Below are 20,509 nucleotides of genomic sequence, written 5' to 3' on the forward strand. Positions count from 1 at the left end.
ACATATTTACTTAAATTAATAACAATACCAGATAAATCCAGAATTAATGTCTGTTTCCAAGCCTGGTTTAGGACCCGCTGGGGATCCTGGGGTTCACACAGCACAGCCACAGACATTGTCCCAGTCGGGTCACCTGGCTGGGTCAGCCCTACCAATGCCTTTTGGTTTCAAACAATAAGAGGCTGATCTCCAGGATGGAAACAAAATGCTTTCCATTGTCCCACGAGCTGGCTCCATCTCCCAGGACAGCACGGCAGGGCAAGCTCAAACAAAGGCCCCAAACTGGCATTCCCAGCCCCGAGCAGGGGGTGAGCAACCACCGGGTTAGATATTAATCTCACAATGGCACCCAGGAAATGAATGGTGTCTCCAGGAGATGAATACAGCCCGGCCCATGGCAACAGGCAAACCACAAGAAAAGATCTTGGAGATGGTGGACTTCTCCACCCGGCTGCCACCAGGAATGGAGAGAAAAGGCTTCGTTAACCCTTCGGGAGATGAGGGCAGTTGGCTTGGAACAGGCTGGCATCTTGAGGCTGGGACCTCAAAAGCAAAGCACGAGGCTTCCCAAGCTGGATGCAGACACCCTGCCTCTGACCCAGCTTTGGATTTGCTTCTTCTTGCCCATGCCAACACCACCACTTTTCTTGGTGCTCAGGTCACCTCCTCCACCTCTCACAGCGACTGATGGAGGCAAGACCCTTGGGCTCCCAGGGCGAGCTGGGAAAACGACTGCACTTGGGTTCAAAAACTGCCCAAGTTTGCCTGGATCCATCTTTTATTTCATGGCCCGTGGGGACGGGGCTGTCTGAGATGCCACCCATGCTCCAGGAGGAAAAGAGGTCTTTTATTTCAAAGCAAGAGCCCTGAAATTCAGATTCCTGAGTGCCAAACGCTCATCCCACCCAGCCCTCGGAGCTGGGACAATGTCCTTCCTGCTCCTTCCTCCCACCCCTTCCGTGTTGGTCTCCAGCCTGCTCCTAGCCAGGCCCTGACAAATAAAAACCCCTTGTGCCACACACAAAGCAAAATTCCTTGCTGGCTGGTTTGAAGGGCTGATAAGAGGAAAGCGGAGCAGAGCCGTCCAAGAACCCATTCCCACCTAGGATGGGTTTTGTTCGTTGTTAATAAAAGAAAAGTGAACTCTGGGCCAGTTTAATTGCTTTCAGTAAAGATCAGCCCTTCTATAAAGAGATTTATGAGGGCACTGATGGTTCCTGGACTACCCAGGGATCTGATAAAGGTTCAGGTATAATAAAAGCCTTAATGAGGAGACCTGTGCTTGAATGCACAAATGCCACTGAGCGAGGCTGCCCCAGGAGGATGGTTGTGGTGGAGCTGCTGGCTGGCAGTCCACCCTGCTGGCACCAGCAAGGGCAGCCCAGGGTCCCTTTTCCCTCACAGCCCTTCTGCTCCTCTTCCCAGAGCCCATCCATCCCTGGGCTGGTGATGCACCAGCACTGCCTGGGTGCAAGAGGGTTGTGTGGCTGGCAGAGGAAAGAGATAAGGGTTGGGAACCACAGAGGTTGGTGACAGAGCAGAGGAAGCCCTTGTCTCCTGTGGGCTGAGCAGGGTCAGCCCTGGCTGGGATTTGGGAAGAGCTCTGAGTGATCAAGGTTTGGGGGGCAGCTCTTCCACCCAAGCCATCGAAGCCTCCAAGAGGTCTCCTAAATTCTAGACTATGCCTCCAGAGGGCAAGTGCACCCAGCCATGTGCAGCAGCTCTGAACCAGGGCAACTTTGGACTTTTTAAAATGTTGATGGAATTCACCCTGCTCCTTCCCCAGTAACCACCCGAGGCTCAGGTCATCAACTCAGCTTCGTTATCACCACCAGGAACAGGAGCAGTGGAAGCAGTGTGGGCTGGCAGAGTTTCCTCAGGAGCACAGAACCACCCAATCCCAGATTGGTTTGGGTTGGAGAGACCGTAAATGCCAGTCTGGGCATCCTTCTGCCATGGGCAGGGACACCTCCCACAGCCCAGCCTGCTCCAAGCCCCATCCAACCTGGTCTTGAACAATTCCAGGGATGGGGCAGCCACAGCTCCTCTGGACAACCTGGGGCTCACAGCACCCTCACACCAAAGAATCTCTTCCTAATGTCAAGACTTAAATGTCCCTCCTTGCAGCCTACAACCATCACCCCTTGTCCCATCACTCCAGACCCTTGTCCTAAGTCCCTCCCCAGCAGCTCTGTGCTGCTCTTACCTGTGTGAGTCCTCTGATGTGCCTTCAGGTGGGAGCTCTTGGTATAAACTTTTGAGCAACCTGCAAAAAAAAATAACCAACAGGAAAAAAAAAAAGAACACAGTGAGAAAGGAGCAGGTCTGAAGAGCACTCTGAGTAATTATATGCAAATCAGCCTGGCTAGACCCATTTTGTTTCTGCAGTAACCCAAGACCATTCCTTCTCTCAGACAGACAGACAGACAGATGTTGACAGCTCTCCATCATTTCCTACAGAATCCTGACCCCCATGGGCATCATCCCAGGAACTGCGGGGTGGGAAGAGTCAGGCACAGCCTTTCAAATCCCACCCCCCCATCCTCAAGTAGGTGTTGGGAGGTGGGATGAAAACCTGAAGTTCACCCCTGTTAGCTGCTGGCTTTGTGCTGCTCTTTGTCTGCCTGGATCCCATCTTACAAAGCTGGAGAGAAGAGGGATTTTGCAACAGTCCCACCCCCAGCAGACTTGGGGAAAATGTTCCAGCAAGCAGGAAAGGCTGGAGACACCATGGAGCCAGCACCTGGCTTTCAGGATCCAGAATCAAGCTGGTGGCAAGGCTTTGTTGGTTTGGTTTTTGTTTTTTCAGAAGCTCAGCAACAAAAGGCTGGATCAAAGAAAGGCTCTTCCCAGCCTCACCATGACTGCAGCAAAGGTTTCAACAGCCTCAGCCTGAACCATTGCCAGGGCCTGGTTTCAGTTAGATAAAGCTTAGGGAAGCTTCTCGGGATGTTTTTATGGCCCTTGCCTCATTCTGTGTCCACAACCATATTAAGATGTGAATTTTTATGACCTGCATGAGCAACGTAATGTTTTGGTTTTTTTTTTTGCCTTGCAAACAGCCCTGAAGGAAGCTCTTGGGTGAGATCAGCTCCCCACCCCATCCTGCTGGGGAGGTGCAGGAGCAGGCAGCTGCCTTTCCCCTCTCCGGGGTAGGAGGACTAAGAGTTGGTGACCCCATTCAGTCTTATTTCTGATGTTCTGTAGAGGTCCCTCACACTGGAGAGATGAGGATGGATGAGAACAAGGGCTTCCTCACTGCTGGGCATGGAGACAAAGCCAGCTCAGCACCCAGAGCAGTTCCCAATCCCAGAGGGAGCAGCCCAGGAGAAGCCAGAGCTGAGCCTGGAGCTTCCTTGCTCCAGCAGCACTTCTGCTGAGGAAGAAGGGGCTGGGGCCACCACCTGGAGATGTGGACTGGGGCTTTTCAAACAGGTCTCCCCTGTCCATCCAGTCACCGGGGTGAATTCCCCGTGTCTCCATCACTTCCTCCTCCAGAGCTGCTGTCCCTGCCACCAGCCCTGATGGCTTTCACCTCCAGATGAACCTCAGCAGGAGGGATTAGCAGCAGCCCTTCTGTCTCTGCATGTCCACACCACCCAGACACACACTGGTTATAATTAGTGGTGGGGTTTTGGGTTTGTTTTTTTGCACCTCAGGTGGGTTCCTGCCTTCCCAGGCAGGGCAAAATCCTGCTGCAAACTGGCAAGCATGAAGCTCTTGCCCTGACCAGGTCTGACAAGAGCCATGGGGTCTGTCACTTCCACCCTTCATCTGTCACCATCAGCAGAAGGGAGAAAAAAAAAAGCTCAGCTGAAGCTGTTACCCAGGAAAGGTGGGTGCAGCTTCTGGCTCAGAAAGTCCCTGCCCTGCAGGTTGCCAGAGGTGGGGAGATGGACCTGTCCTCTCTGAGGTCCCTTCCAACCCCGTCAATTCTATGATTCCTATTCTTAGATACTTCCTCAGGTCACTTTCTGGGGACAGGATCTGGGCTAAACAGGCCCCTGGGCTGAGCTTCTGCAGCCACCATCATTCAGGATGGTTTCTCACTCCTTTATGGGGAGGAAAGGGAAAGGGAAAGGGGAAAGGGAAAGGGGAAAGGGAAAGGGAAAGGGAAAGGGAAAGGGGAAAGGGGAAAGGGGAAAGGGAAGGAAAGGAGAAAGGAAGGAAGAGAAAGGAAAAGGAAAGGAAAGGAAAGGAAAAGGAAAAGGAAAAGGAAAAGGAAAAGGAAAAGGAAAAGGAAAGGAAAAGGAAAGGAAAAGGAAAAGGAAAGGAAAAGGAAAAGGAAAAGGAAAGGAAAGGAAAAGGGGGAACTGACCTCAGCTGCTCCTGTGGTGGTGGGTTGGTATGAACCCCACTTCTCTGGGGTCCCACTCCCTGCCCCACAGCTCCCATCATCATGCAGAGGCAGACAGAGGGATTTCAGGTGCAGCTCCTGCCAAGGCCCAAGGCAGCCTCGGGGGGTCAAGAAGAGACCTGACCCCCCCAGACAAACCCACCCCTCAGCCAGGAGCATACCTGGGTAGTCACAGTGATGGATTCTCCTCTTCTCCAGCTCGGGGTTGTTGCGCCTGTTGTACTTGGGGGGCTGCATGACAACGTGACCTTGGAGAGGGTCCCCAGGCCATTGGGGACCGGGGGGCTGGCTGACTGAACCAACTTCAGTCCAAAAGTGGCTTCGTAGGACGGCGGGGAGAGATGGTGTTGATGAGCTCGGGTTGGTTCTCGGGGCTGCCAGGCTGTGAGTTTGGGGGCGAGGGGGCAGGGTGACCCCCGGGCAGAGTAGAACTGCCCGGAGATGCTGAAGCTTCCCTGTCCCTGGGACGTGGGGGAACTGCTTGACCGGACCCCCCGGGGGGACTGCTCGGTGGCCCACGCCGGACACGGTGCCGCCCGTGGACATGGTGACACCAGCAAGGCTGCTGATGGCCGTGGTGCTGCCCGAGGAGGGGGTGAGCGTGGTGATGTCAGAGCTTCCGTTGCCAAGGGGCAACTGGTAGAGCTGGGACTGCTGGGGGACCTCGGGAGGCATCTCCTGCTTGATGAAGATGTTGTTGACCGCCACGGACTGGGGCATGCTGAAGACACTGGTGAAGTCGGGCAGGGTCTGGGTGGAGGCGGAGGAGCAGGGCTGGGAGAAGCTGGTGCCGGGCTCTGTTTTGATGTGAGGGAAGGGTGGCAGGGGTTTGGGTGGTCGGAAGAGTCCCGTGCGCAGGTGGGTGGTGTCGGGCAGGATGACGTTGATGTTGACGCTGTACGGGGTGGACGTGGGCTTCTCCGTGGAGAAGAACTCATCCACCACAGAGGCACTCTCCCGGCGGTACTTCTTGTCTGCCAGCATGGGGATGGGGGGCACCTCGTTTGAAAGGTATTTATCCATTTCGGACCGGGCCTGTGGCAAGAAACAAAATAAAACAAACAAACAAAAAAAAACAACGCAGAGAAGAGACTTTGTGAAGAGTCCAAGGCTCAATAGGAGCACCCCATGGGGCACAGGATGTGGTGATTGAGCTTCGGGCTCTGACCCAGCCACAGCCTCCCCAGGATTGAGTCATAGACCCACGGAATCACAGAACTATAGAATGGGTTGGGTTGGAAGGGACCTTAGAGATCCATTCATTCCAACTCCCCCTGCCATGGGCAGGGACACCTCCCACCAGCCCAGGTTTCCCCTTCAAAAAAAAAGAAAAAAAAAACAAAAACAAAAACCCCAACCCCAAACTATTTTGATGAGGAAGGGCCCTCAGAAAAATCCCCTTTGCACCTTCTCCTTCTCCAGGAGCTCGGGGCCACCTCGCTGGGCTCTTTGTGCTCCTCACAGCCCTCCCACCCCTTGGGAAATCAGCTGCAAACCTTCTTCTCAAATGAACCCCAGAATTCTGCCCAGCATCCATCCCCTGAGAGCTGCTGGAGGTGCAGCCAGGGCTGGAGGAGCAGGGATGGATTACAGAACCCCAGACTGGCTTGGTTGAGTAGGGTTGGGAGGGACCTCCAAGATCAGCTCATTCCACCCCCCTGCCATGGGCAGGGACCCCTCCCCCAGCCCAGGCTGCTCCAGCCCCATCCAACCTGGGCTGAGACACTGCCAGGGATGGGGCAGCCACAAACAGGAGGATGCAGGGCTAGAGATGGGATGGAGCTGGAAAGGCTGCTGGTTCACATCTGATGCCACATCCCATTGGATCCAGGCCCAATGACTCAGCAACCCGATGGAGAACCCGCTAGGAAATCAGCCCTGGCACCTGATGACTCAGGTTCTGCTCTCTGCGGGTTGGGAGCCCCGGGGCAACGCTCTGCTCGGAACCTCCAGCTTCTAATGGGGTGGTGTCAGCTCAGGGCAGGCCCTGGTGAATCATTCATATGCAGAGGAGCTGGCAGAACCACCGGGTTCCTCTGCAGAACCACCGGGTTCCTCTGGCAGAACCACCAGGTTCCTCTGGCAGAACCACTGTGTTTCCCTGGCAGAACCACAGGGTTCCCCTGGCAGAACCACAGGGTTCCTCTGGCAGAACCACCAGGTTCCCATGGCAGAACCACTGGGTTTCCCTGGCAGAACCACCGGGTTCCTCTGGCAGAACCACCGGGTTCCTCTGGCAGAACCACAGGCTTCCCCTGGCAGAACCACCAGGTTCCCCTGGCAGAACCACAGGGTTCCTCTGGCAGAACCACTGGCTTTCCCTGGCAGAACCACAGGGTTTCCCTGGCAGAACCACCAGGTTTCCTGGCAGAACCACCAGGTTTCCCTGGCAGAACCACTGGGTTTCCCTGGCAGAACCACTGGGTTCCTCTGGCAGAACCACTGGCTTTCCCTGGCAGAACCCCAGGTTCCACTGGCAGAACCACCAGGTTCCCCTGGCAGAACCACTGGGTTTCCCTGGCAGAACCACTGGGTTTCCCTGGCAGAACCACTGGGTTTCCCTGGCAGAACCACCAGGTTCCTCTGGCAGAACCACAGGGTTCCCCTGGCAGAACCACTGGTTTCCCTGGCAGAGCAAACTGGACTCACCCCACCCCCTGCCAGGCTTCAGCCGAGGGTTGTTTTACAGCTCTGAACGATGTCACAGGAGTGCCAGGGGCCAAGCCATCCCCGCCACAACCTCTGAACAAAGCTGGATGGGACCCAAGAGATTTCCTCGCCCTTTCCCAGGGAAATGTTTCACCTGCACTTCCAGCTCATTCAGAGCTTTTTTTTTGCACCTCCCTGAGCCATAGCAGCCACGCAGGGTGAGCTGGCACCCACCCAGAGTCCCTGCCACAAACACACCTCCTGCTACACCAGGAGAGGATGAGAGAGGCTGGATTTGGAAGGACTTGGAAGGACCATGCTCCACGTGAGGAAACTCCTGCACCTCCTGAAGCTCAAGCATCAGGGAAGAGCATCAGAGCTCCTCAGCTCCATCCTGGTAGAATCAGAACCTCTGATTCCCTCCTCTGCTCCCCCCTCAAGTGTCCAACCCGGGCTTGCTGCCCAAGGTAGAACCGTGCCAAGGCTTTGGAGCTGAGCCTTGGGTGCTTCTGCCTTTGGGATGTTGGTGTCACCCTTGGGAGCAGCTGGCTCAAGGCAGTACCAGAGGCTGGGAATGCCAAACATACCTGAGCAGTGAAACCACCAGGAGCTGGGCAAGGGGAGGGCTTTGGGTGCCTTTTGACTTCACCACTTCCCTTATCTCTGGCATTTCACTTTCTCACCTTCAGTTCCCAAGGGAAGGTCTCCCCCTCCACACCCCCAGTGGCTCTTTGTAGGGCAGGGATATGAAATGTAGGAAGGTGTTGGAGGGCCCTAAGTGCAGATCCAAAGCCTGCTTTCTCCTCCCTGTCTCCTGGCCTCCTTTCCTCTCACAACCATCCCCAACCTGCAGGGTAAAAAGTCTTCTCCTCGTCCCATGCAGCCCCTGCTGATCCTCAGCACTCCAGGGGGGCTGAGGAAAGGAGTTGTTGGGGGGCAGGAGAGGATCCCAGCCCCAGGAATCCAGACTGTCCTACCACGCTGCTGAGAGTGGTGGCCCGGGTCCCACACCACCCTGAGAGTGGGAAAAAAAGGGGCAACTTTTCTTGCTTGTGGCCCCAAAACCACCGTGGAGCCCCTGTCTGCTCCCACACTGCTGGTGCTGACACCCAAGAGCCACCCATGTCCTTCAGCACCTCCTCCCAGCCCATCCTCTGCCCCAAACCAGCTTCCCAGCCCAGAGTCAGCACAATGGGGATGGCTGACTCAGTGCTGATGGATCTGGGTGGGATCCCTACTTGGGTGTCACTCCTGGCTCCCTTCATGCTTGGTGGGGAACACAGAGGCCAGGAAGGAGATGGCCCCAGGGGGTGGCTCACAGATGGAGAAGCCTGGAAGGAGGGAGCAGAGCTGCCACCACGGCCTCACCAGTGCCTCGGGGTGACCCCCACTCATGTGAGGAAGCCCCAGCTCCATCTCTCAGGGGCTTTCAGGGTACCAAGAGGGGCAGAAGAAGGAGGAAAGGGCTTCACCTCAAGAATGAGCGGTGGCATCCTCTGTTCCATCCTCATTGGGTGCAGCTGTGGGGCAGAGAGGGCTGGGTTAGTGGGGTGCTCTCCCACGGTGCCCACCCACCTCCCCCCAACCATGAAGGGTCCCCACCCCCACCACTCCCTCCCAGCCTCCAGGGACCACCTCGTCAGCAGGCAGGTCCCCACCACCATCACCAGCATCTTCCCCCCCACAGCCCCCCAGACATGGAGATGGTGATGGGTGACAGTGACAGGAGGGGTGGGCAGGGTCAGGTGGGTGCCCCCGGTGCCAGGAAGCCCCCAGCCACCTGCCCCAGGGCCATGACCAAACCCCAGCACCCCCTCCCTGGCACAGGCACCCACCACAAGATGCTTTGATGGCCAGGAGACACCAGGCACACCCAGCACCTCCAAGGTTGAAGCTCTCAGCATCACATCACTGCCAGGCTCCTACAAACAGAGGACCTGGGGAGAGCCCACCTCTACCTGGCCTGGAGGGGATGGGTGCCACCCTGAGAGCTCCCATCCCTGGAGAGCTGCTGGTCCCTGTCTGGTCTCCATGCCCAGAAGCATGAGGAGATAAACACTGCTGTGTGGGCTCGGGGTTGGAAGGGGTGTCCCATCACCCCCATCAACTGCAGGTGCTGGTCCAGCTGCTGGATCCCTCATTTTGGGGCCCAACCACACCAGGAGACCCCCAGAACTCCCTGCTCTGCCAGCTGCCTGCATCCAAGAGTCCAGTGGGAAGCAGCACAAAGGCAAAGGCAGGCATTGAAGACCCCTTCAGGAGGAAACCCCAGAGACACCAGATCTCTGCAGACTCCTTGGCCAGCCCCAAGCAGGTCCTGGTAGCCATGTGGCCAGCTCAGCCCTGCCTGGGGTGGCTCTGGAGAGGGCAGCTGAGGACAAGGCACCGTGGTGCAGTGACCTGGAAGGTCATCACCTGGAAGCCCATCCCTTCCTTCCTGCCTGCCAGCCCCAGGCAGGGAATTAACCATTTCTGTGCCTTTTGGAGAAGGGCTGAGCTCCTCCCGTAGTCAGGGAGCTCATTCAGCAGGAGGTGCCTGCTGGGACTTGGAGGAAAAAGCCTCCAGAGCCTTCAAGCTGGAAAGCCCCTTGGTCTTCAGAGGGCTCAGGTGGTCCTGCAGCCCCCAGCAGCGCCAGCATCACTGTGACAAGGGTGAGGTCCAAGGGCTGGGGGTGACCATGCCACAAGTCCCCCCACAAGGGCTCCAGCAGCCACTGTAGAGCCACAGGCCAGGAGCTCCGAGCCCCAGGAGCTATTTCTGAGCACGGAGGATGGTTTTCCAAGCAGGAAAGGAAGGAGGTGTGAAGGAGCACTTTGTCCTCTCCAGACAAGGCCATGGGACACCCCTTTGTGTCACTGGACCAGAAGTGACACTGGGTGAACCTGGGACCTGATGGGCAAGATACCCCCAGGCTCTGCCAGAGCAGCTGTTGGGGAGCACCCAGCACCCTGGGACCAGGACAAAGCCACCCCCCCAGCCAGCTGCTGGATGGGGACAGACAACCAGGAAGCCCTGCATCCCCCAGAGTGGATTCTCCTGTGGCTAATAGGCCCCAGCACCAGTGTCCCCCCCTTTCCACCATCTGCCAGTTTCCATAAAACCCTGCAGGAGCCTCCTGGAGACCTCTCCCCACCCCCCTTCCCTCCAGACATTGCCAAAGGATGGTGAGGGCTTATCAGGACCTTGATCAATACACTCGGGGCCCAAGACAAACATTCCTTGGGAGGACAAAAAGGGTGCTGGGGACAACCATGTCACCCTGCCAGCAGGGCCAGGAGAGGACCCAGCACCCTGGGCTGTCCAGGGCAGGAGGGGGGAGGTGTCCTGCCCGTGATTAAATCTTTTCTAATCCCGAGTTGACAAACAACAAAACCATCACAGAAACATCAGATGGTGTCACCACCGTCAGACATTGTCACCAGCAGCAGCTGGGGACAGGGAGAGCACAATCAGTGTTTGCTAAACAAGCAACAACTCCTGGACCTGGCAGAGGGAAAGGCTTGGAGGGGGAAAGGGCTCCAGGAGGAGGGATTTCTTCAGTACTCGGCACCTTCCAGCCCTGGCTTGTCCACCCCACACCCCCTAAGCCTGCTCTAAAGTTCGAGGGGGCATCAAGGCCACCTCCTCAGGCTCCCCACAGCCACGTTTTGAGAAGAGAGCTGCAAGGAAAGGACAAGCAGCAGCACAGCCCTGCCAGGCAGGGGCTCAAGGGATGGGGGCACAGCTGAACACCCAGGGGATGAGCTGAACACCCACTCCTGGGGCAAGGGGAGCCCCTCCTGGGGGTGAGGAACCCCCCTGAGCAGGGCAGGCGTGGGAGAAGGGCTGGGGATGACGCAGGGCACCTTCTTTTTTGTTTTTTTGTCCTACGTGCACCTGCATGAAACTCCAACCTCCGAGGGAATCAGCAAACAATGGGGAGGATAATCATCAATCAAAGACCATGGCAAGTACCTGCAGTGCCCCTTCAAAGCAGCACGTTATAAATAGACCATATTTATATCCAGATTTGGTTCAATATCAGCGTTTATTGTCTCCCTAGTTAAATATTGACCTGGGTAAATATTTGTTTCTCTGATCATTTGGTTTTGATATTGACCTCGATCGACGTTATTTTCTGTTTGTTCCTCAAGTCTCCTGGAACTCTCTGCAAAGGGGGATTAGCACAGAAACCCCCTTCCAGGACTCCTCCTTCCAGCTACACACGGGGCCAAACCTTCAGCTGCTGGGAACAACAAAGCCCCAGTGCTGGCAGCAGAGCCAAACTGGTGGCTGCTGGGCTGCAGAAATCCCCAGGTCAGCTCCTTCGCTATCTCAAAGAGGTTAAAAGCAAAGTTCCATGAAGGTACTGCTGCCCTCCAAGCATTCAGCTCCATGGTGTGGGGCAGGAAGCATCTCCATCACCTCTGGCTCCATGGAAAGGGAGCACCTAAGCAGGAGCCTCTCTGCAAACTCTCTGGAGTCCATGGAGAAGACTTCAGGAGGTGCTCAATCCCAAACCACCTTCCCATCTTGAAGCTCTCACACCTTTCCACTTGCCAGAGCAGCTCCTGGAGCAGAAGATGGCCCCAGAGAGAAACCCTTTCTCCAGGCTTGTGCCAGGAGCTCCTGGATGAGCCAGCAGCTGCTTTGGGAGGGGATTACTCTGGTGCAGGAGTTTCCTTGAGGCCAAACATCCCTGTCACGGGAGATGTGGGCAGAGCTGGGAGCTTGGCTGACCTCTGCCTGAGCCAGGAGGCAGCAAGGTTTCCAGCAGACTTGCTGGCTCTGTTTGCTATTTGTTTCCTCCAGCAGCTGATAAAGCCTCACTCCAAGGCTCACTCCAATCTACCTCGGCCATTTATCACAGGAATCAGGCCACTGGAGTCAGCAATCCCAAAGGCCAAAGGAACCAGGAAAAAAAACACTCTCATCCAACTCCAAGGTCAAGTGCCTGGGAGAGGAGCAGTTTGGAGCAGCCAGGCTCCAGCAGGCTTTGAGAGAGCAAGCAGAAACCCTTCCAAAAATAAAGCCACAAAGGGATGGGAAGCAACCTAGCAGGGTAGAACTTGGAGGCATTGAGCTTGGAGAAAGCTCACGCCAAAAGTGACACAAGGATGGAAGGGGGTTGTGCCTTTGTCCACAGATTTTTTTAATCCTGAGCTGCTCTGGGCTCAGCAAAGCCTGGGGTGAAGCCCACCAAAGCCAACTGGAGGTTTCCCCATCAAGCTGAGCAGGCACCCAGTGCTGCAGCTCCACTTCACACCCTGAATCAGAGGGGATGGAACCTGGACAAATTCATCCACCTCTTTCCAGCCATTCCATTGGACACTGGGCTTCTCCTTGAGCCTTCCAGCTCCCCTCTGGATGGTGTCCTGACCAGAGTGTGACATAGGAGAGGGCTGGTGGAGCTCAGGGAGAGCTTCCTCAGCAGGGCTATGAGTGGGATTCATTCTGCCTCAACCATCTCAAACCTCACACTCATCACCTCCTCTGATCAGCAGAAAAGCAGCACATTCCCAGGGCAGAGGCTGACAAAGGCAGAGTGAGTCATCCCCTGCTTGCTGGGGCTTGTGAGGTCCTCCTGGCACTCAGCAAGTGATAAAACAACCCCCCCAAAAAAAAAAAAAAAAAAAAATCCTGTTTTTCCCCTGCACGAGGCAGCCCCAGTTCCCCCGTGCACCTCTGGGAAAACCAAGGTCAGGTTTCACAGAGAGCAAACCCCACCATCCTGACAGCCCCCAACTTCCTTGCCAAACCAGTCAGCAAACCAAAACAAACCCTAAGGCAGGTGAAAAGCTTTCTGTTTGAACCAGGAGGTCCTTGGGCCAACTTTGTTCTCCTCAGCTTGCACAGCACCCAGCCAAGGAGATACCTCCAGAACCGGGGAATGAGGGGGATGTTGGAGCAGGTCCACCTGCTGCAGCCCCTTCTGCCACACATGCTGGCCTCTGCTTTCATTTATTTGTGGTGTTCTGGACCATCTATTTGTGGAATTATGGACCGTTTATTTGTGGTCCTTCTGCTCGCAGGGAGTGGGAAGCCTCAAAGTTTCCTCGAGATCCATTCCCTCACCACAAACCCTCTCTTACTGCATTTTCCCTGCCTAGAAATTAATTTCTAATTGCTATTAATTAAGGGAAAATACAGCCCAGACCAAGAACAGGCAATAGCTCCAGTAGAGAAGGCACCAAGCCCTGGAGAAACCCCAGCCAAAGGATTTTGGAGCCTGGGCTTTGCCAGCCCTGGGAAACGTCAGGGCTGTGACACTCATTGTCCCCCAGAGGTGGTGACAAAGCTCCAGCCAAGCCAACGAGTTTGAGTTCTCCCCAAAGCACGAGACAGAACCACAAAACCACCCAATACTGGAACCTGCTCAGAACGAAACCTCAGGTTCTACACCAACAGCATCTTGAGCGATCGCTTGGGAAGGGGAGGTGCCCTGATTTTTCCATTCAGTTTAACAAACCTGGGTCATTTCTGTGTTTTAGAGTCCATCAAACTTTCTTAATTCCTTGCAAGAAGGATTTCCATCCGCATATATTCAGCCAGCCCCTGGGGTCAGCTCCCCAGACTGTCCTCAGGGAGCAACAAACCAGAAAACAGCAATGGGAACACTGAAGTGCTGGGCTGGCTTGGCTGGTGAGTAGGTGCCCACGTATCTCTGCCCTCTCCAGGAAGGGTTTAGATTCATGAAACAAACTGCCTGAGATGTGACAGACATGATAATGGGGGGATGATATTTTTTTTTCTCCTGTGTTTTCAGACTTGCTACCCTGGGACTGATTTCTTGCCATCCTCTCCTACTGGAAACACTACAAAGACCAAGGTTATTAAATTCATTTTAATACTTGCAAATCCTGCCCTCAGTGGAAACTTGAAGGTCCTCATCACATTAAAAAGAAATTCAAAAGTCATAATTTTCAAAGGATTCTCCAAGCATTTCTGAACTTAATGAACAATTCTTTGTTTGAGTTTCAACCTGAGCTTGGAAGGGGCTGAACTTCTTTGATGTGGTAAACAGCCCATGGGGCTTTTTGGAGAGTTTTTCATGCTAGCTCAAGTTCTGAGAACATCTGAATTGTAAACATGAGTTATCCAATCCCCAAACACCAACTGGACCCTGTGACTCATGTAATTCACCAATGGAGCACAAGAAAAGCAAATATTCTAATCAAGGGGCTCAGCTAACAAGACGGCTGTAAGTGTGATTATTTGCAGTGGATGGGTTAGATAAAAGAACTCACTGGACCAGGGAAGGAGAACAAAATAGCGTAGGGTAGCTGACCAAACAGGTTTGAGAGGGGAAAATTCACAGTTGATGATGCACAGGTCAGAAATGCTCTACCTTGGAGCTCCCCGAGTTCCTTCAAACAACGATGGGAGTTTGCTTCCCACGGAGGAAGAGAAATCCAGGGAAATCCGTTGTGTTTATTATGGACTTGGAGTCCCCTGCTCGTTTCCTCCCTGCTTTTTTTTCCTACTTGCCTTTTATAGTGCTCAGGGAGAGGAAAAAACAAAAAAAAAACAAAAACCCAACCCAACTTTTCTGGCTAATTTGCAACTGCTCCCTTGCTGGCAAACAGGTTCCAGCCCGGGCTGAGCGGGAGGAAAAGCCAAAACACACCTGGAATTTTGTTCTTTTTCTGCACTGTCCCTTTCTCTCGCTCCCCACCTTGCCCAGCCAAACATCCCCCCCCAAGCTGGGGCTGAACAATCAGCCTTTGTACCACCTGGACAAAGCCATTGTGCTCCAGAGAGCTCAAAGTTGGGCCAAGCTGTCCCATCCTGCAGCTCAGCACCTTCCAGAGGCGCTTGCGTGCCACGGGGAAGACTGCAGTTTGGGGGATTAAGAGAACTAAAACAACAAAGGAGGTGGCTGAGATCCCCCCTAAAATTTCCCAGTCTTGGGCTGACCGGTAGCACCGGTTTGGTCTGAAGCCTGCTGAGCAGAACCGAGCTCCCCCGATGACTTTGGACCCGCTCCCACAGCAGGATCTGCTCTGCGAGGAGCCTCTCAGCACCACCACCCCGGCTCAGGACTGTCCCTGAGGGTCTTCCTGCAAGAGCTGAGGGACAAAATCACCTTTCCTGAGGCCTCCAGCTTCATTTCCCCCTGGCCCTGCAGACACCTGCCAGGCAGCAAGCCCATCAGACTTGCAAATCTGCGAGATGGTCCTGAAAGCATCAGGTTCCAGCTGATGCCAAAAGAGAGCAACCCAGAAAGGATCCCTCCTGAGATCCCTCTGGAAGGGCTGAGCCACCAGCCCACCACCATCTTGGCTTGTGCTTCACCAAACCAGCTGGATCCTCACAGGGTTCACCACCCAGCAGAGGTTGGTAGGGGAAGACCCTTCCTGCTGCAACACTAGGACCTCAAAGACCTGTCCTCAAACACGGGCACAGCCATGGGAATGGGAGCTGCCCCACTGAGCTCCTTCCTCTCTAGGGTGTCCCCCCCCTGAGCAGCATCACCTTCTTCCCCTGACCATGCTGGGGATGAGGAGAGCAGAGGAGGACACAGCAGTTTCAGTCAACACTAAACTGCAGAAAGATGCCCGGGCTCAGCTACCCCCAGCCCCAACAGACACAGAGCAAAACTCCAAAGCCACCACCACCTCCTCTTTCCCTGCGGAAAAGCTGCATCCATTCACCTCATGCAACTCCTGACAGCCCAAGGGGTTGAACCCCTCCTTTGACCTTGGCTGTGGAGTTCTACATCTCTGCTGTCCTGGAGCAGGACACCTTCCTGGCCCCGACACAACCTCATCCCTAAGACTGAGACCCAGCACCCTGGTTCCAACTGAGCTGTGCTCTGGGGAGCAGGAAAGTCCATCCCTGGTCCCAGAGAGAACCAGCATCCAGTCACCACCCCAGTGCACCAATGGCCATGCCAACAACGTGGCCAAAAAGGGGCTCAGACAGCTGAGATGTAGGACACAGTCTCCAGAGCCCCACAGGGACAGAGCAGGATTGAAACAGAAAGCTCACACCTCAAAATGCTTGGCCCAGCTTCTTCTGAGATACCAGAAGCAAAACCACAGCCAGAATAAAGTCAGGGGAACTCTACAGCACCTGTGTCCACTCCAGGGAAAGGAAAAGCTTTTGTCCCCTCTAGGTGGTCACCAGCCTCAACACAACTCCTCTTTCTACAAGAGGTCGAGCCCAGAGGGACAGTCACACATCTGACAAGCAGCAATGACCCCAGGAGGGTTCCCCAACCCCAGGTAACAACGAGGAGGTGTCTTCTCCTCTTCTGAAATGTTTGCCTGGACGTGCCTTGCTTTGGGGTTTTTATTACTATTATTATTACTATTATTATTAACAAACCCAACAACAATAACAACAATAACAACAATAACAACAATAACAACAATAACAACAATAACAACAATAACAACAACAATTTCCATCTTCCTTCTAGCACAGGCCCCTTAAGGTTTAAAGAAGAAAATTCTGTTTCTGGCCAATCTGACCCAAACCAGACAGGAAAAGTTCTTCTCTCACACAAGCCCTTTCCCCTCCTCTTTTCATGTCTTATTTGTTTGTTGTTTTTTTTTAATTTGGGGCAGGGCGGCTGGGAAGGCAGAGGAAAGGGACAAACTCCACATGACCTCCAGGAATCTCTTTCCACCCGTCTCCAATGGAATAAAATTTCCAGCAGCCCCCAGGTCCCACCTCCCGCTCCCGTTTGCTCTGGGGAGGGGACGGGACGGGGACTCCGGAGCTCAGGATTTCAGCCCGGAGCTCGCTCCTTGCTTTGCCGGAGATAAAACCGCGGAGAGCTGGGAATGCCCCGTGGGCAACAGTGGGTGCCGGAGCTCCGAGAGGTCACAGCCCTTTCCATAACTCCTGTCAAACCGCTCTGATAAACACTCTCCCCGAGCAAAAGCTTTCCCAGACGTGAAGCCCTCAGAGCTTCCCCACCCTCCAGCTACGGCGGCTCCTCCAGAACCTCTTCTCCCGTCCCGTGAAAGAAAAGGGGATTAAAAAAAAAACAAAACCAGACGGGAAATTCCTCCCCAGGAGATGGGGGGTCCAGCCCTGGGCTGTCAGGGGTTTGCCACCCATCATGTTTCACCTCTGATTTTTTTGCAAAGAGGTTCCCAAAGTGGTTGTTGGGGTGATGCAGGGAGCAGGGGTGAGGTGGTGCTCAGCTCCAGCCCTGCAGCTTCCCAGCCTCCATCCCAGGGATCCAAATGGACACAGGGTGGGCACCTTGGGGGGGGGGGGGAACCAGCAGTCGGGTGGCATTCCCCCAGGGACCAAAGCAGGGTGAGAAAGCCCTTCATCCCCACCACCTGGGATGAAGGTGTTTCCAGCCACGGGTGGGCTCTGCATCCCCACGTCCCTCAGGAGGAGAACAAGAGGTGGCACGGGGCTGTCCCACCCCCCCATGGCCACAGCTGAGGTGTGGGGTTAATCCCACCCAGCAGCCGAGGTTACAAAGGGGGAGAGAAAGCAAAGGGGGAGAGAAAGAAAGAGAAAGGTTGGGACCTCAAACCCAACGGGGAGCTGCCACCTTTTCCCACCAGGAACAATCCCCAGAGATAACCCACAGCCTTCACCACTCTGACTTCAGATCTCCCACCCAAGACATGTAGGGGCTCCAGCAGCCCTTGGACCACCACGGGGGAAGGCAGTGGCCTCCTTTGACCCCCCCAGCTTTGACCCACAGTGGATCATCAGGTGGGAATACAGCAATGGAACACATTGCTGGGAACACAACCTTCATCCCACCATCTCCCTCTGCAGAAGAGAGCCCCAAAAGTGGCCCTTAGGGCATCAGTGCCACCAGGACAGGGGAAGCAGGGGGTGGAAACACAGCTCCAAGTCCTCTCTGTTCCAGAGGAACAGTGGGCCAGGATGAGGGGGTCCTTGAGGAGAAGCCATGGGTGGGATGAGGAGGGTCCCTGTGGAGAAGCCGTGGCCTGGACAAGCTGTGGATGAGGTGGAAGCAATGGCCAGACGAGGAGGTTTCTGAGGGAAAGCCATGGTTGGGATGAGGGGAAGCCATGGCCAGGACAAGCAGGTCCCTGAGGGGAAGCCCAGGACTGAGGGGCCGGAGCCGCCCTTCCGCCCCGATCAAAATGGCGCTGGGGACACGGGGTGCAGGGTTAATCATTACCCTCTGGCAGGGCCAGACACCCCACACCCCAGCTCACCCCATTCCTCTGAGGGGGGAAAAGGGCCAAAGCCATGGCAGGGGGCTGGGGCAGGCCTGGGTCATCCATTCTCCCACCAGGAAGTGTGGCTGAAGGTTCTTCGTGGTGGGACAAGAGGTTCACCACCCAGAAGACCATCCAGGAGCCTCATCCCCTTCTCTGGGATGGGGCAGCAGGGCTTGAACCTGCTCCTGACATGGCCCAGGGACACAGGGGGCTGTCCAAGAGGGGTGAGCAACCAGCAACGCCCCAAAGCCCCTTATCTGGGTCTTTATCTCCAGCACACGTAGAGTTGGGAAGCCACCAGGGAATTTTAAGGAGAATTCCTACGTCTACTGTGGCAGCTAAAGGAGCAAATATCACAAAATAAAATGGGAAACAACCTCCCACCTGCCCCCTCCACCCACCTTCCCCACTTCTTAGTGGAGCAGAGACATTCCCACCCCACCCCCCTTCCAGCTGCTGAACCCCCGGGGGAGAGGGTCCCAGGTTCTCCTCCTTTCAAAGAAAGGCAGGAGGGGAAGGAAAAAAAAAAAAAAAAAAGGAAAATAAAAGAAAAAAAGAAAAGATTAATAAATAAATAAATCAATGAAACACAACACGCCCAAGAGAAAATCCGGCAGAGGGGGAAGCACGAGTGCAGAAAGCAGCAGAGGTGTTTTAGCCAAAAAAAAAAAAAAAACACCAACAAAAAACCAAAAAACCAAACCCCAAAACCACAAAACAACAAAAAAACCCTGATTTTAAGTAAAAACCCTTCCCCGGTGGGGTTTGCTGAAGGCACCAGCAGCCCCCGAGCAGGCGCTGGCCCCGTCCCGGGGAAAGCCCCGGCCTTACCTGCACCAGGTCGGGGGGGTTCTCCAGGGGCCGGGCGGGGGGTTTGATGTCCTCGAAGACCGGGGTGTCTTCTCCGGGCTCCCCCGACATGGCGACGGGTTTCAGAGGGGTAAAAGCCGAGGGTTCCTCGGGGAGCGGGGGGCACAGCACCAGCCCGCTGCTCATTCCTCCCGCACCCCCGGGGAAGGAGGAAAACAACTCCTGGTTGTGAATAGTATTTAAAAAGGAAAAAAAAAAAAAGGGGTGTGTGGGGGTGGGGGGAAATAAATAATGGAAGGAGAGGGGGGAAAGAAAAAAAAAAAAAATCTAAAACCAACCAAAAGCCAAACAACCTGAAGGCTGAGAGGAGCGAGTTGCTAATCCCGGGAGGCCAAGTGCCGGGTCGCGGGAAGGCTTTACCTGGGCTGCGGGAGGAGGAGGAGGAGGAGGAGAAGATCAACCTGGAAGTGTTGGGGAAGCCGTGCGGAGCCAATCAGGCGCCCGCCGACGGCCCCACCGAGCCACCGGGGGATAAAAGGCTGCCAGGAGCCCCCGGGGCCTCGCCACTAGCCACGGGCCACCACGGAGCATCCCCCAGCATAGAGGGGGTCGGGTCACCCCAACCCCGGACCCCACCACCAACTTGCAGCTGGGGAAATACCTCCCAGATTGAGTTTGGGAAGAAACGTGGGGGTTATTTTAGGGTGTATTTAGGGTTTGTTAGTTGGGTTTTTGGTGTGGGTTTGTTTTTTTTTTTTGGTTGGGTGGGGTGGTTTTTTTTTGTTGTTGGGGTTGTTTTGGGTTTTTTAATGAGAAAAGTCAAAGGAGAGCTTTGTGCCCCAGTGAATGGTTGAACTTTGCATGGAAAGTGATTTTTGGAGACAAGGGGATTCCTGCTTGCCTTGCTTTCTTCTCAGTCCCAGGGAGAAAGGGGAAATGTGGGGGAAAGGGGAAGATAAAAAAAAATAAATGGATTAAGTGAAGGGGGAAAAGGAAAAAAAAAAGCCAACAGCAACACAGGAGAAGTTTTGAAGGTGCAGATAAGAGGGCACAGAGCTTCCCAGCTTGCCTCCTACAGAGAAACCCAACTACTGTGTCTAGGTTTCTCCTTTTTTTCTTATTTTTTGGGGGGAAGGAGTTTTAAAGAAACAACAAGGGGATAAAATCCACCTCTCTAGAGAAAAAAAAACATTTCTCCTCCAGCCCCCTGCACGTCTCCCAAAAAGTGATCAGCCCACCTTGTGCACCCTCAAGGACTTTTGGAGGACTACAGCACCATCCTGCATCACAGTTTGGAATAGGGACTGAGGAAATTCCTCAGTTTCCTTCTGGTCACCTAGAAGAAAATTGCACCCCAGCCATCAGAGGCAGAAGGTGCCCCCCCTGCTGCCCCTGCACACTTGGAGGGACCAAGTGAAACTTCTTTGCCATTATTTTCTGCCATCAGAAGTAGAGCTGAGGCACCATGACCTCACCTGAGGCATCTTCCCAAGCAACATCTGCTGCTATTTGTTGCACCAGGAAAGGAGCCTTTTCTTTTCT

General features: G+C 54.6%; 1 protein-coding gene across 1 annotated transcript in view; it reads right to left on the reverse strand.

The window, feature by feature from the left end:
• LOC115598223 (Krueppel-like factor 5) overlaps positions 1-19,153 on the reverse strand; it is a 23,384-nt gene extending 4,231 nt beyond the window's left edge. Inside the window, 8 exon segments of the mRNA XM_030449420.1 lie at positions 2,207-2,266; positions 4,519-4,611; positions 4,614-4,694; positions 4,697-4,782; positions 4,784-4,825; positions 4,827-5,392; positions 8,479-8,526; positions 18,989-19,153. Coding sequence (XP_030305280.1) covers positions 2,207-2,266; positions 4,519-4,611; positions 4,614-4,694; positions 4,697-4,782; positions 4,784-4,825; positions 4,827-5,392; positions 8,479-8,526; positions 18,989-19,153 — 1,141 coding nt within the window.
• Positions 19,154-20,509: the final 1,356 nt, after the last annotated feature.

The sequence above is a fragment of the Calypte anna genome, chromosome 4 (genome assembly GCF_003957555.1).
Source record: "Calypte anna isolate BGI_N300 chromosome 4, bCalAnn1_v1.p, whole genome shotgun sequence".
NCBI classification, from domain to species: domain Eukaryota; kingdom Metazoa; phylum Chordata; class Aves; order Apodiformes; family Trochilidae; genus Calypte; species Calypte anna.